The 15876-nt window shown below is 47.6% G+C and overlaps 1 protein-coding gene and 1 long non-coding RNA gene across 2 annotated transcripts; both read left to right on the forward strand.

Moving 5' to 3' along the window:
* Window positions 1–325: 325 nt before the first annotated feature.
* On the forward strand, window positions 326–7369 carry LOC139363257 (uncharacterized). Its single transcript, XR_011623225.1, has 2 exons — window positions 326–591; window positions 6722–7369. It is a non-coding gene; the product is annotated as an uncharacterized lncRNA (long non-coding RNA).
* Window positions 1835–5340, forward strand: LOC139363256 (uncharacterized). The gene is made up of 2 exons (XM_071096162.1): window positions 1835–4435; window positions 5220–5340. The coding sequence occupies exon 1, from the start codon at window positions 1918–1920 to the stop codon at window positions 3454–3456; it is 1539 nt and encodes a 512-aa protein (XP_070952263.1). The 5' UTR covers window positions 1835–1917; the 3' UTR covers window positions 3457–4435; window positions 5220–5340.
* Window positions 7370–15876: the final 8507 nt, after the last annotated feature.

Genomic DNA, 15876 nt, shown 5'->3' on the forward strand with positions numbered 1-15876 from the left:
TCTTCTCAGTTTACCAAATAGCTATAACAACAGAAGCTACTCTGCAGTTTTTAAGAAAAAGTGTAATTTAAACACTTAGAAATGTCTTTGGGGCTGGGAGTGGTGGCTCATGCTTGTAATCTCAACACTTTGGGAGGCTGAGGTGGGTGGATTGAAAGGAGCTGGGCACATTCCTCAGCCCCGGGCTCAAAACTCCCTGAGCCTAGCACAAACACATCCCATCCTCCCATCCCACCACCATATATCTCTCAAACTCCCTGAGCTCAGTACAAACACCACCTGGAAAGTCTCCGATAAGGAGACAGCCGTTCAAGGTTACGGAAAGCGCAGGAATTTCTTTGTTCCCCTACAACTTTCGGGCTATAAAAAGCAAACGCTCGCATTGTTCGGGGCCCTCTTGTATACTGTGTAAAGGAGGGACCAGGTTCGAACTTGTAGTAAAGATCCTTGCCGCTTGGCTTTGACTCTGGACTCTGGTGGTCTTCTTTGGGGAACAAACAGTCTGGGCATAACATCTGGGGGCTCGTCCGGGATTCCCCAAGCCCACCAGACCCCTGGTCAACGGATCTGCTAGGATCGATCTACTGATAGGTGAGCTGGCTCGTCTCTGTTTGTCTGTCTGTGTCTGTGTGTCTGTTCTGAATCTGAATCTCTGACTCGCGAGGTCTGAAACTGAGGCTGGCACAGTCCTGGTGGACGCGCTATAGGACGGCCAGTGGAGACCGGTGGGAGACGTCCCCTGGCTCTCTTCTGATTTAAATTGCGATCTGGGTTGCCGGAGCGGGTTCGCGATCCGGGCAACAGTCTGAATCTGACCCCGGTCCCCGGGTGCGCGCTCGCTGTCTGAATTGCCCCGGCCCCCGGGTGCGCGCTCGCTGTCTGAATCTGACCCCGGCCCCCGGGTGCGCGCTCGCTGTCTGAATCTGACCCCGGCCCCCGGGTGCGCGCTCGCTGTCTGAATTGCCCCGGCCCCCGGGTGCGCGCTCGCTGTCTGAATCTGACCCCGGCCCCTGGGTGCGCGCTCGCTGTCTGAATCTGACCCCGGCCCCGGGTGCGCGCTCGCTGTCTGAATTGCCCCGGCCCCCGGGTGCGCGCTCGCTGTCTGAATCTGACCCTGGTCCCCGGGTGCGTGCTCGCTGTCTGAATTGCCCCGGCCCCTGGGTGCGCGCTCGCTGTCTGAATCTGACCCCGGCCCCCGGGTGCGCGCTCGCTGTCTGAATCTGACCCCGGCCCCCGGGTGCGCGCTCGCTGTCTGAATTGCCCCGGCCCCCGGGTGCGCGCTCGCTGTCTGAATCTGACCCCGGGCCCCGGGTGCGCGCTCGCTGTCTGAATCTGACCCCGGCCCCTGGGTGCGCGCTCGCTGTCTGAATTGCCCCGGCCCCCGGGTGCGCGCTCGCTGTCTGAATCTGACCCCGGTCTCCGGGTGCGTGCTCGCTGTCTGAATTGCCCCGGCCCCCGGGTGCGCGCTCACTGTCTGAATTGCCCCGGCCCCCGGGTGCGCGCTCGCTGTCTGAATTGTCCCGGCTTCCGGCACGCTCCCGGCCTGGTCCCCGGGCTCCCGGCTTCCGGCGCCACACTTCCGGCCCCGGTCCCCGGGCTCCCGGCGCCACACTTCCGGCCCCGGTCCCGGGCTCCCGGCTTCCGGCGCCACACTTCCGGCCCCGGTCCCCGGGCTCCCGGCTTCCGGCGCCACACTTCCGGCCCCGGTCCCCGGGCTCCCGGCTTCCGGCGCCACACTTCCGGCCCCGGTCCCCGGGCTCCCGGCTTCCGGCGCCACACTTCCGGCCCCGGTCCCCGGGCTCCCGGCTTCCGGCGCCGCGCTCCCGGCTAGCTATCAGTAATAAGTCAGATCAGATTTCCTCTATTGGGATTCTAACCCACATTCCTTTACAGGAAAGGACTACAAATCGTTACAGGATGGGCAATACCCAGAGTACTCCTCTATCTCTCCTTACAAATAATTTCAAAGAAGTTAGAGCAAGGGGCCATGATCTTGGTATGGAAATCAGGAAAGGAAAGCTAATTACTCTGTGTCGCTCCGAGTGGCCTGCCTTTGATGTGGGGTGGCCACCCGAAGGGACCTTCCGACTTGCTGTCATCACTAGGGTAAAATCCAAGATTTTCCTACCTGGACATGCGGGCCACTTAGACCAAATCCCATACATCCTCATATGGCAGGACCTTGTTGAAAACCCGCCTCCTTGGCTGTCCCCTTTCCAATTAGCCTCTGAACCCTCTAAGGCACTGGTTGCTCGACCACTAAAAACCAAGCAACCAACTGCCCCCTCCCATCCTGTTCTACCTGATAGCGGGGACCCACTGTTCACAGAACCCCCTCCGTACCCCTCCGGGCCCCAGGTTCCGGCCCCTCGGGCTGAGTCGCGGGAGAGAGCAGGCGGAGAGGAGGCGGCCGCCACTCACGGGCCTGCTGAAAGAGAAAGTAACTTTGAGGGGCCGGCGGGGCGGACGCGAGGGCGCACTTTGCGGACTAGCCCCCCCCAGCCGCCTGACTCCACGGTGGCTTTACCCCTCCGGGAAATAGGACCCCCAGATGACACAGGAATCCCCAGGCTCCAGTACTGGCCATTCTCCACCAGTGATCTGTATAACTGGAAGACTCAGAGTGCTCGGTTTTCAGACAACCCCAAAGATTTACTGTCTTTACTGGATAGTGTCATGTTCACCCACCAGCCCACTTGGGACGATTGTCAGCAGCTCCTCCGAATCTTGTTTACCACGGAAGAGCGAGAGAGAATACAGGTAGAAGCTAGAAAGCTGGTCCCGGGGGACGACGGTCAACCGACTGCCAACCCCGACCTCATAAACGCGACCTTTCCTCTGACCAGGCCGGCATGGGACTACAATACGGCAGAAGGTAGGGGACGGCTACGCCTTTATCGCCAGACTCTAATGGCAGGTCTCCGGGCAGCTGCTCGCAAGCCCACTAATTTGGCTAAAGTATATTCTATTCTGCAAGAAAAGACAGAGAGCCCAGCCACCTACTTAGAAAGATTAATGGAAGCTTTTAGACAGTACACCCCCATAGATCCAGAGGCTCCAGGAAGTCAGGCAGCTATTGTAATGTCATTCGTAAATCAGGCAGCCCCAGATATTAAAAGAAAACTCCAGAAATTAGAAGACTTGGAAGGAAAGCGGATTCAGGACCTCCTTCAGATAGCCCAGCGGGTTTACAATAACAGAGATACTCCAGAAGAAAGGCAATTTAAGGCCACTGAAAAAATGACCAAGGTCCTGGCAGCAGTAGTACAGAAAGAGCATCTACAGCCAGAGTACACCCAACCCAGGCGGCCCCCCAGGCATGATAATCTGAAAAAAGACCAATGTGCCTACTGCAAGGAGGCTGGCCACTGGGTAAGAGACTGCCCCAAAAAGAAACAACGAGGACAGGGACCCCCTAGGTCTACACCCGTACTAGTCACTCAAGATGAAGACTAGGGAAGACGGGGTTCGGATCCCCTCCCCGAACCTAGGGTAACTTTGCAAGTGGAGGGGTCCCCAGTCCAGTTCTTGGTCGATACGGGAGCACAGCACTCAGTCTTAGTTAAAACTAATGGAAAATTATCCTCCAAGTCCTCGTGGGTACAAGGGGCCACAGGAGTTAAGAAATACCCATGGACAACACAAAGAACAGTAAACCTCGGAGCCAAGAATGTAACCCATTCTTTCCTGGTTATCCCTGAGAGCCCCTGTCCCCTATTAGGGAGAGACCTGCTAACTAAAATGGGAGCACAGATCCATTTCCTCCCTGAGGGGCCCATCGTGACCAACTCCCACAATCAACCCGTGTCCGTCCTAACTATAACCCTAGAAGATGAGTACCGGCTCCACCAGGAGCAACCGGCCCCTGACCAGGACATAGCAACCTGGCTCCAGCAATATCCAGAAGCTTGGGCGGAAACGGGGGGCTTAGGACTAGCAAAACACCGTCCTGCTTTATTTGTTGAACTTAAACCTGGGGCAGACCCCGTGCGGGTACGCCAATACCCGATGCCCCTAGAGGCCAAGAAAGGAATTGCCCCGCATATCCGCCGGCTCCTTGACCAAGGAATCCTCTGCTCATGTCACTCACCCTGGAATACTCCATTGTTGCCGGTACGAAAACCTAATAGTGGAGAATACAGACCTGTACAAGACTTAAGAGAAATCAATAAGAGGGTTGTGGACATACATCCAACTGTGCCTAACCCATATACCCTCCTAAGCACCCTAAACCCTAAACATCAATGGTACACTGTTTTAGATTTAAAAGATGCTTTCTTCAGTTTGCCTTTAGCCCCTCAGAGCCAAAAGCTCTTCGCCTTCGAGTGGAATGACCCTGATAGAGGCATAAGTGGCCAACTGACATGGACCAGACTGCCGCAAGGATTCAAAAACTCTCCTACCCTGTTCGATGAGGCCCTCCATGAAGACCTGGGTGAGTACCGATGCAAACACCCTGAAATAACCTTACTACAGTATGTTGATGACCTCCTGATTGCTGCTGAGACCCAAGAAGCTTGCATCCAAGGGACCAAAGGTCTCTTACAAGCTCTGGGAAATCTAGGATACCGAGCCTCAGCAAAGAAAGCTCAAATCTGTAAATCAGAGGTAACATACCTAGGATACCTGCTTAAAGAAGGGCAGCGCTGGTTAACAGACGCCCGAAAACAAACTGTTCTGCAGATCCCCAGGCCGCAATCCACCCGACAAGTGAGGGAATTCCTGGGGTCAGCGGGGTTTTGCAGACTATGGATACTTGGGTTCGCAGAACTGGCTAAACCCTTATATCAGGCAACACGGGGGCAGCAGCCATTTAAGTGGACAGACGAAGCCGAGTCGGCTTTCCAACAGATTAAAACTGCCCTACTCTCCGCGCCTGCACTGGGACTACCTGATGTTACCAAGCCCTTCCACTTATACATAGATGAAAATAAAGGTATCGCTAAGGCAGTAATAACTCAAAACTTAGGCCCCTGGCGGAGGCCAGTTGCCTACCTGTCAAAGAAGTTAGACCCAGTGGCTGCCGGGTGGCCCCCTTGTCTCCGAATGATTGCAGCCATGGCTCTGATGGTGCAGGATGCTGATAAGCTTGTCATGGGGCAAGAATTGCAGGTCGTTACCCCACATGCCATCGAAGGTGTACTCAAACAGCCACCCAATCGATGGATGAGTAACGCCCGACTCACCCACTACCAAGGATTACTACTAAATCCTCTCAGGATAACTTTCCTGCCCCCAACGACCTTAAACCCTGCCTCGCTGCTGCCCAACCCGGACCTGGACGCCCCACTCCATGACTGCACCGAGATACTAGCTCAGGTGCACGGAGTTCGAGAAGACCTGCAGGATCGCCCACTTCCTGACGCCGACCTCGTCTGGTTCACTGATGGGAGCAGCTTCATGCATCAGGGCCAGAGGTACGCTGGAGCGGCAGTGACTTCAGAGACTAAGGTAATCTGGGCGGAACCCCTGCCCCCGGGGACATCGGCCCAGAAGGCCGAATTAATAGCGCTCACCCAAGCTCTTACCTTAGGGGCGGGGAAAAAGCTGACGGTATATACAGACAGCCGATATGCTTTTGCAACAGCGCATATACATGGGGCCATTTACAGGGAGCGGGGGTTACTAACGGCTGAAGGAAAAGAAATAAAAAACAAGCAAGAAATCCTAGCCCTGCTAACAGCCCTATGGAGGCCAGAAAAGTTAGCCATTGTGCATTGCCCAGGGCATCAGAAACTAACTACTCCAACTGCTCAAGGCAACTTTCTAGCGGACCAAACTGCAAGAAAGGTGGCGAAGGCTCCCAGCCAACTCCTTGCACTCCAGCTCCCTGACCCGGGCCCCCGGGACTTGCCATATTTCCCTGATTATTCAGAACAAGATCTCCAGTGGATTGACAAGCTTCCCCTGAAACAGATCCAGAATGGGTGGTGGACTGATACTGATGACCAAACCATCCTACCAGAAAAATTAGGACAACAAGTGTTAGAACACATCCACCGAACCACCCACCTGGGTGCTCGGCGGATGATAGACCTGATCAGACGCTCTAAGCTCAAATTCAGACATACAGCCGAGATGGCCAGCAACATCGTGACAAGTTGCAAAGTCTGCCAGCTTAACAACGCCTACCCCCAATCCCAGGCTGCAACGGGAACAAGGCTCAGGGGAACCAGGCCCGGTATCTACTGGGAAGTAGATTTTACTGAGATAAAGCCAGGAAAATACGGGTATCGGTACTTACTTGTCTTTGTAGATACTTTTTCAGGGTGGACTGAAGCATTCCCCACCAAGAAAGAGACTGCTCAGGTTGTAGCAAAGAAAATCCTGGAAGATATCCTCCCCAGGTATGGCTTCCCCATCCAGATAGGGTCAGATAATGGGCCGGCCTTCGTCGCTAAGGTAAGTCAGGATTTGGCTTCCATCCTTGGGGCAAATTGGAAACTACATTGCGCTTACAGGCCCCAGAGTTCAGGACAGGTAGAGAGAATGAATCGGACCTTAAAAGAGACCTTAACTAAATTGACTATGGAGACTGGTACTAATTGGGTGGTCCTTCTCCCCTACGCTCTGTTCCGGGCCCGTAACACCCCTTACAGACTGGGCCTTACTCCTTATGAAATTATGTATGGCAGACCCCCACCCTTAGTTCCCGGCCTAAAAGATGATCTGCTCAAGTCCGAAACAGAAAATGTCTCTGAACTCTTGTTTTCCCTACAAGCCTTGCAGAAAATTCATCAAGAAATCTGGCCCAAGCTGAAGGAACTATATGAGACCGGTCCCCCGCCGACACCCCATCCGTACCAGCCGGGAGACTGGGTCCTGGTCAAGCGACACCGACAAGAGACCCTAGAACCCAGGTGGAAAGGACCACTCCAGGTACTCCTAACCACACCCACCGCCCTGAAGGTAGAAGGCATCGCATCGTGGATCCACTACACACACGTCAAGCCAGTGGACCCAACCTCTGATCTTCTGGGACCAATCACGGCGGCGGCTGAAGCACCGGACACGTGGACTGTGGACAGAGCTAGGAACAACCCCTTAAAACTCACCCTGCGCCGACAGCATAGCTCACTGCAAACATGCAGTTAGGTAGTCTAACCCTAATGTTAGTCGCCCTAGTGGCCGCTGGAGAAATCACAAAACCAGCTCATAATCCCTTTGTCTGGAGATTCTGGCTTTATGAAAACCGAACCCACCCTGGGCAACCTCATAAGCCCGGAAAATTATTGGCCAGTGCTGATTGCCCTTCCTCAGGGTGCAACAGCCCAATTCTACTAAATTTTACTGGTTTTCAAATAGCCAAACCTATGACACCAATAATATGCTTTGAGTTTGATCAGACTAAATACAATTGTAAACACTATTGGTGGCACCAAAATGCTGGCTGTCCTTATAACTATTGTAACATCCACAGACCCCGTTATTGGGGAGAGAGAAAACAGTTAGACCCTAAATGGCCCTTCTATCGTAGACGGGATAGAGACTTTCCATATACATGGATAGTTAGAGACCCCTGGAACTCCCGCTGGACCACACCTCAACATGGGGCTGTATACTACTCCCCCTCCTCCACATGGCCTAGCAGTCACCTCTATCTGTGGCGAGGCCTAGTGCAAGTACTGCCCCTGGTCCACGGGAATATCCAACGACAGGAAAGCAGACTAACACAAGACTTACGTCCTTTCTCCTGGTTAAAGTTATTACAAGAAGGACTAGAACTTGCTAACCTTACAGGACTTCATAGCCTGTCTGGCTGCTTCCTGTGCGCCACTCTAGGGCGTCCACCGCTAACAGCTGTCCCTCTGCCATGGGGACCCTCTACCTTTGCCCAAGCTAACAACCTCCGAAACCACTCGTATGCTCCTATCCTGAACGTGCCCCTATACCTAAACCCCAGTCAGGAGAAGTTTCCCTACTGTTTCTCAGGAACCAATTCCAGCCTCTGCAGCATCACTGCAACGCCCCCTAATATCACCTTAAGGGCTCCATCAGGCATATTCTTCTGGTGTAATGGAACCTTATCTAAGAACCTACCTAGTCCTTCCGTTAATAACCTACTATGTCTCCCTGTCACATTAGTTCCCCGGTTGACTCTACTAACTGCTGGCGAGTTCCTAGGGTATACTGGTAACTGGACTAGTGCTGTTATTCACCCAGACCCTAGACCAAGACCTGCACGAGCCATATTTCTCCCCCTCATTGCAGGAATCTCCCTCACCGCATCCTTCATTGCGGCCGGACTGGCGGGGGGAGCCCTAGGTCACACCCTCATAGAAAGTAACAAGTTATACCAACAATTTGCCGTTGCTATGGAGGAGTCGGCTGAGTCCCTTGCCTCCCTTCAGCGGCAGCTCACGTCCCTAGCTCAGGTAACCTTGCAAAACCGGAGGGCCCTAGACCTACTCACTGCAGAAAAAGGTGGTACATGTATATTTCTAAAAGAAGACTGTTGTTTCTACATAAATGAATCAGGACTTGTAGAGGACCGGGTCCAACAGTTACGCAAGTTAAGCACTGAAGTAAAAACACGGCAGTTTGCTTCAGCTGCAGACCAATGGTGGAATTCCTCTATGTTTTCTCTGTTAGCCCCCTTCCTTGGACCCCTGCTAAGTCTACTATTTCTGCTTACCGTAGGACCTTGTGTTGTTAACAGAATTTTACAATTTGTTAGGGAGAGATTTGACACCGTACAGCTCATGGTCCTCAGAGCCCAATACCAACCTGTAAATGCTGAAACAGAATCAGACTTATAAGACCCAAGATTGGCTCTAAAGATACCTGAAAAGAAGGGGGGAATGAAAGGAGCTGGGCACATTCCTCAGCCCCGGGCTCAAAACTCCCTGAGCCTAGCACAAACACATCCCATCCTCCCATCCCACCACCATATATCTCTCAAACTCCCTGAGCTCAGTACAAACACCACCTGGAAAGTCTCCGATAAGGAGACAGCCGTTCAAGGTTACGGAAAGCGCAGGAATTTCTTTGTTCCCCTACAACTTTCGGGCTATAAAAAGCAAACGCTCGCATTGTTCGGGGCCCTCTTGTATACTGTGTAAAGGAGGGACCAGGTTCGAACTTGTAGTAAAGATCCTTGCCGCTTGGCTTTGACTCTGGACTCTGGTGGTCTTCTTTGGGGAACAAACAGTCTGGGCATAACAGGATCACCAGGGGCCAGGAGTTTGAGTCCAGCCTGGCCAACCTGGTGAAACCCCATCTCTACTAAAAATACAAAAATTAGCTGGGTGTGGTGGTGGGCCCCTGTAATCCCAGCTACCTGGGAGTCTGAGGCAGGAGAATTGCATGAACCTGGGAGGCAGAGGTTGCAGTGAGCCAAGATCATGCCATTGCACTCCAGCCTGGGTGACAGAGCAAGACTCTGTCTCAAAGAAAAAAAAATTAAGTGCCCTGTAAAAGCATCACATGGTCTAGCCTCATAATCATTCTCCCTTTTCAAAACCCAGGATTCATTATAGGTTCTGCCCAGAGTTCAAAGATCCAGTTAAAAGATAGTCATTACCTAAGTAAAGTTAGTCTCCTTATGCAGTCCTGTGATAAAATTTCTATACTTTTATGTTTGAGCTGGCCTTCCTCTTTAATCTCCCTCTAGCACCACCCAGACTTTTTCTCTGTGTACCTTGAGATGTAAAATTTTGCCATTTGATTTTTCACCTCAGAATTGTTTCCTTTAATATGCAGATTTCGGGCTATTTAGTTGACAACTGCCAGAGAAACAAACCAGGTTATCAAGAGTTTGCAAGTCTAAGATAAGAAAAAGGAGGTCTTATGAATCTATAAAATGTCTTTCTATTGTCATGCCTAATACGTCTATGCATTTGTGTCTTGTGTACACCATGTTTCACTACTGAAAATACATAAAGAGTTCTTATTAATTGGCTCAAAGAAAAATAAAAGTGCTTACATACTTTAACAGAAAAAGGAAAGACTAGTCAAATGCTTTTTAAAGTTTATGTGACTTGAGTAAAAGTAAAACCTTTAATAAATGAGCTAGCTTTAAAAATTATTGGTAAAGTAATATTAGAAGTATCTTAAGAGTTGCCAGCATACTTGTTTGCATTTATTGATCAAGTGATTTCATACTTACCTCTGCCAAATACTATAAGGTGTCAAAATTTGGCATACAGGTTACAAAACTATAAGCAGCCCAAAATAGAATGATCTTTGCTTGTGTAATTTTTAGTAAGTAAAACATTAATATTGGTTTAATTGAAATAGCTATGTCTTGAATTATTTAGTAAAATGCTTTAACTTCTAATCTTGAGGCCTTAGGCAATCTAGTCCCTAAGCATGAAGGAAGCTTGCTCTGGGAAAGGACTGTTACCATCTTTGTTTCAAAGCCAGACTGTAAACTAAGTTAATACACTTTAGTTAATAAAATAGCTTGGAGTTTAGAAGCAAGAAGGAGTCAGTTAGGTCACATCATTTTCACTGTCTCAGTTATAATTTTGCAATGGCGGTTTCATAACTTTAAATGATAACTATCGCAGTTTTCATAAATTAGGTAAATGATTAAAATACATAGTTAGATGAATGTAATGGGATACTCATAAACAAATCTGTCATAATTTAGAATCTAAAGCTATATTAAATTTAATAACAACTATTTCATTATTTAGATATTTTCCAATAAAATATATTGTAGCAAAACATTCTTTCTAAATATTGTATCCTTTTTAAAGGGTAACTAATTTTTGTCTAATTCAAAGCTTATTTAAAGGTTACATATAAAACAAGGTAAAAGAAACCAGAAAATAAGAGAGATATAAAGAAAGTTATAGAGTTTTAAAGATTATTGGTAAAATAAAAATATCGTCAAAAATGTAAACATTTGGTCTAAATTATGCAGGTCAAATATTAGGTTTGCTAAATGTTTTAGGTCAAAAACTGCTTCTTTGACTTACAAATTGTTCAATTTATTTTGGAGTGCTAAATTCTAGATAAGGCCTGGGGACATATGAAATTAACCATGCCCCTAGCTATGCAAAAAGTTACTAAAGAAAACAGGTTTTATATAAGAAAGGACCTTGTATGGTGAATTTTTGTGCTAAAAGTAAAATGACAGGTTGTATAAAAAGAGGGATGCTTAGGACAAGTCAGAAAGCCAAGGCGTGTTGTAGCTTGTCTGTGTAGTCGTGACAGAATTTATGAAAGGGAATTTATGCAAGAAATGTACAATTTAAAGGTGATTGAGCCTCCTAAACACTGTATAAAATGCCACTCTGACTCTTAGCTGTACGACTGCTTGCTTTACAGCTAGATAAGTCCTGGGACACATGGAGTTAGATGCTGAAATAAGTCAGACGTTATCTGCACTTCTGTCTATGTCCCAGGCTTCACACCTAGTACTTCATTCAAATCCCAACCTTACCAAGGTTTTCACCAAGAGAGAAGGTTGCTAAGAGTTAACAGAGCAACATGTATTTAAGACTATTGAAGAAATAGCAACTTTCTTTATATCAGTGTACATGCAAGGTGTGTGAGGAAAGTAAAATATGCTTTTGGTAAAAGGATTATAAGGAGGCATGAGAATGTGGATTTTTTTGCCTAGATTTAAAGTTTAAAGTGTTGTTTTAAGTTAGATAAAATAAAGTTCAAGGTTTAAGAAAGTTGTGGAAGGTTGATTGTAAGGGAAATTCTGTGTGTAAACACATTGGCTAAAGTTAAAGGAGTATCATCCGGTTTTTCTGTAAATTGAGCAGTAAAGTAAAAACACAATGGATTTCTCTTAGAGCACTAACCTTTAGCACTAACCTCTAGTGTTAAAGCACTAACCTTTAGCTCTTTAACAAAAACTGTAAAGGGTTAGAAAAGGTCTATAAAAATCTTATCTTATGGTCAAACATTAAAACTGGGTAAATATGTTTATAAGGTTTTATTAAGAATTGGGTATAACATTAATAGTACACTAATGTAAAGGGGAAATTTGACCTATTTGGTATAAAAATTGTACAGAAAGTATTGTCAGAAATGAAATGGTGTTTGGCTGTCTTTGGGCTATATTTGTATAAATATGTTATTGGTATTTGTTTCAGAGTTACGGGAGACTCCTATATTTCTGATACATCTTAGTGGACATTATCAGTAATAATTATAATTGTTATGTTAAATTATTGTGTGCTACAGAGGTAAAAGATTTCCTTGTCAATTGTGTCTTTAACTCTGGCGACCCTAAAACTTTTCGTCATCCATAAACAATTGTTTTGTTTTGGTGGTCTTTAGAAGGTGGTTTTATAACTACCTGGAAAGCTCTAACAGGCACCCTTAAATGCAGGTTTCTGATCACTTTGGAGATTGTGACATTAGCATAGAAGAAAAATGTTCAGGACTCTTGAAGAGCTAAAACGTTTACTAATATCAAGTAGGACAGGAATTAACTGCATGAACTGAACTTATAGGAGACTGATGCGATCTTTTTGACTTTTTGCTTAAAATATTAAACTATGTTGCTAATCCTTTGTTTTGCTTTTTCAGAGTCAGGGAAACTTTTGAGCTATTAATGGCTTTTAACAAGTATACTCTTATGAACAAAATTTGGAGCATATTTGTTTCTCTCTACCTGATTTCTCCAGAATTTGGAAACTACTTGTATATAGTTATTTGCATAAGTACAATAAGAATCTGTTTTCATGTGTAACAGGACACAATTGGAAAAACTGGTTATTTTGCCAAGGCATTGACTGGAATGTTGTGCTCTCCCTTTAGGAATCAAACTTGACTTATCAAGCCAATAAAGCCTTCGGAAACTGTCCTTGTATTCTGTGTACACAGTTCCTGTACAGGGGTTCTGATCTGTGGTAAGTAAAGAGTGTCACTTTCTGACAGGCCTGGAACCCCAAGTTATCTTGGAACCTCAAGAGGAAAGGAATTCATCCAACTCACAGGTATTTGATGGTACAAATTCATGGCTGGGCTCGACTTCAAAAAGTCATATCTCAGATTCCTTCTATGGAACAAAGTTCCATCAAAGACAATGTAAAAGTCCTATGTGAAAAACAATTATTCTTGCTTCACCGTATACAAATAATTAGGCCAAGTATAGTAAAGCAAACCAGTCCTATGATAATTTGCCTTTTAATAAAAATGGGAAACGAGAGAGAGAAAATTTATGTTTCACAAACTATAGTATACCTGTTGTTCTTGCCTGATGTTTTTAAAATTTTTATTATTTTCTACAGTTTGGATTAAATTCTCATTTTTCTGGCTATAGTCTCGGAAATTATATTTCTAATTTTTTCCTTTTTCCCCATGTTTCCTAACTGGAAATCACTAAAACCTAAGCTGTGCTTTCTTAAAGCCCTGTGAACTGAAGATGAGACAACTTAAACTTTGGAAGAAAACGGTAGCAACCTGTTTATCTGTGTTGCGGTTGCGTACTCTTCTAAGCCCCTGAAACAGAGAGTACTACTAGGAACAAATTGACCTCCTCCACTCCAGGGCTGCGTTTGGTGCCCTATAACGACAACCCTTTCTCAGCAGGAAGGAGCCAGACAGATGACGACACCCCATCTCCCTATGATTCTCATGACACATAAATACACAAGCATGGTAGAAATTATGTGCAAATTGACAGTGGGGACTGTGGCAGGCCAGGCCTCACTAACACAGGCCTCCATCACAACTGTTTCAGTACTGAGTGGTTAAATAGTAAAAGCTAAAAAAGCCAGTGCCCTTTTACAAAGCCTGGAATGTAAGTAAAGCCCATCAAGAGTTTTGCTTAGGCCTTTCCTGGGCCTTAAAGCATGACAAGATAATGAAAGAATTCTTAACAGGACAGATTTGGGATTAAACAACTTTTATTGGGGGTTTGAAGAAACTCCCCAGGCCTCCACAAACAAGTGTATTAGAGGCCTGAAGGAACTCCCCAAACCTCTGTGATTTAGCAGCAGACAAGACAAGGGTAATCACCCCAGCACCTGGACCCACTTAGATGAAGTAAATTTACTGAGGCTGCAGAGGAAGGTCCTCAGGACTCAGACACTAGTTATAGATTAAAAGAAGTTAATCACTTGTGTCTTTAGATGAATGCACACTTACAGATAGACATAGAGCTTGGTATATAAGCTCTGGAAAACTTCATAATTTTGAGTTGGTCTGGCGATAATTTCCACACCTTCTCCCTGTAACTGGTTACCGAAATAAAAACTCTCTTCCTCCCCAGTTCATCTGCATCTGGTTATTGGGCCATGAGAAGTAGCAACCTGACCCTCCGTTGGGTCCAGGAACGTAGCTGATGTTAATTGGTTTAGCAGAATTATTTTTAAGTTGGTTTTATTAGAAAGCTATCACTAAACTAATGATCAACTATGAAAATATTTTTAAATGTCTATTCAAAATCTACGTTAAAAATTTTAAATGTTCTCCTTCATATTACACAGCTGCTCCTTCTTGGCCCCTCAACACGTGATTCTGAGTTTCAAGCATGGGGTCTCACTTCTTGGAGACAGTCTGCTACAGGTGTCAAATCTTTCAGTGATTTTGACTGATATCTTTGAAGTAATAAATAACTATTGAATGAAAAGTATTGCTCCTTGTTACTTTTTTTTTTTGGTCCCAGGGGTGGAAATCTTTAGGTGCATGCACACACACACACGCACACACAAACACGCACACACACATGCATGCACACACATACACACATGCAGACACATGCATACACACACATGCACACACACAAATGCACACATATACACACCCACACGGATACCGCATCCTCTTACTTGGGCTTTTTGAAGCCCATCCAGAAGGAAGTCCACTGAACTCCGAGGCGTTCGGGCAGGAGGGCCCCCGTGCCCACCCTGTGGCCGTCGCTTGCAGGCACTGGAGTAGCTGCATGGCCCCAGGGCCCTGACGCTTCTTCCAGGTCTGCTTCAACTCCACGTGCCCGCTCCCTATGGTGGGGGCGTTGCCGGGGGAAGTGCTGCCCTGAGCACAGCAGGGCTCTGGAAGGTGGACCCATTTGTGTGGGGAGGGGATGTTAGAATTCAAATGTAGCATGGCGGACTCGTTCCTTTAGTGATACTGACAGTTCCAGAGGAGAGGTCCCCAGTTTTAATTTTAATGTTGTAAATAATGTAGATCCCAAAACCGAAGTGTCTTCTGACCTTGGCAGCCTCTCCTGTCAGGAAGGTGCTGTTTCTTTTATTGTTGGCTGGGAGTGAGTGACCACAGACCTTCCTGGGGACGCTGCCCCGAGGTAGGACCTGACCTACCTGGCCATGGTCTGCAGCAGCCCCGAGGTAGGACCTGACCTACCTGGCCATGGTCTGCAGCAGCCCCGAGGTAGGACCTGAGCTACCTGGCCATGGTCTGCAGCAGCACATGGGCCTTACTTTCAACAACTACTTCCAGGACCCCATGGAGACCTCATGGGCTTCTGTCTGTTCCCAGACCCCATCGGCGCCAACAACCAGTGGCCTTACAGTGATACAATGATGTGCTCTTGCTTTCCTGGGAGTTCTGCCTTCGCAGGGAGGCCTCTGTGGTCTTGGGTAGTCGCAGTCAGTGGCACCTGGAGACAGACAGAATCCCACGAGGCCTCCACAGTGTCCTGGTAGCCATTGTTACAAGTGAAAGCCACATGTTGCTGCAGACCCCGGCCAGAGCATGGCTTCCTGCTTGGGCACCTGAGCCTTTGATGGTGATGGGAGGGGAAAGGAGAGAAGGATTTGTGAAGAACAAATGTCCACCTCTGTTGGAAAGGACTTTGGTCCACTAGGGGCCTGAAAGACCAGGGCCATATCGCAAAGCTGCCTGAAGTCCCTGAATTCACCTGAGTTTGTCTGGGAGATGGGATCCAGCTCCCTTCACTTCAGTGGTTCTACACAGCTACGCTCGCCTCTCCTGGGCACCCAG

Source organism: Macaca nemestrina, chromosome 5 (genome assembly GCF_043159975.1).
Source record: "Macaca nemestrina isolate mMacNem1 chromosome 5, mMacNem.hap1, whole genome shotgun sequence".
Lineage (NCBI taxonomy): Eukaryota > Metazoa > Chordata > Mammalia > Primates > Cercopithecidae > Macaca > Macaca nemestrina.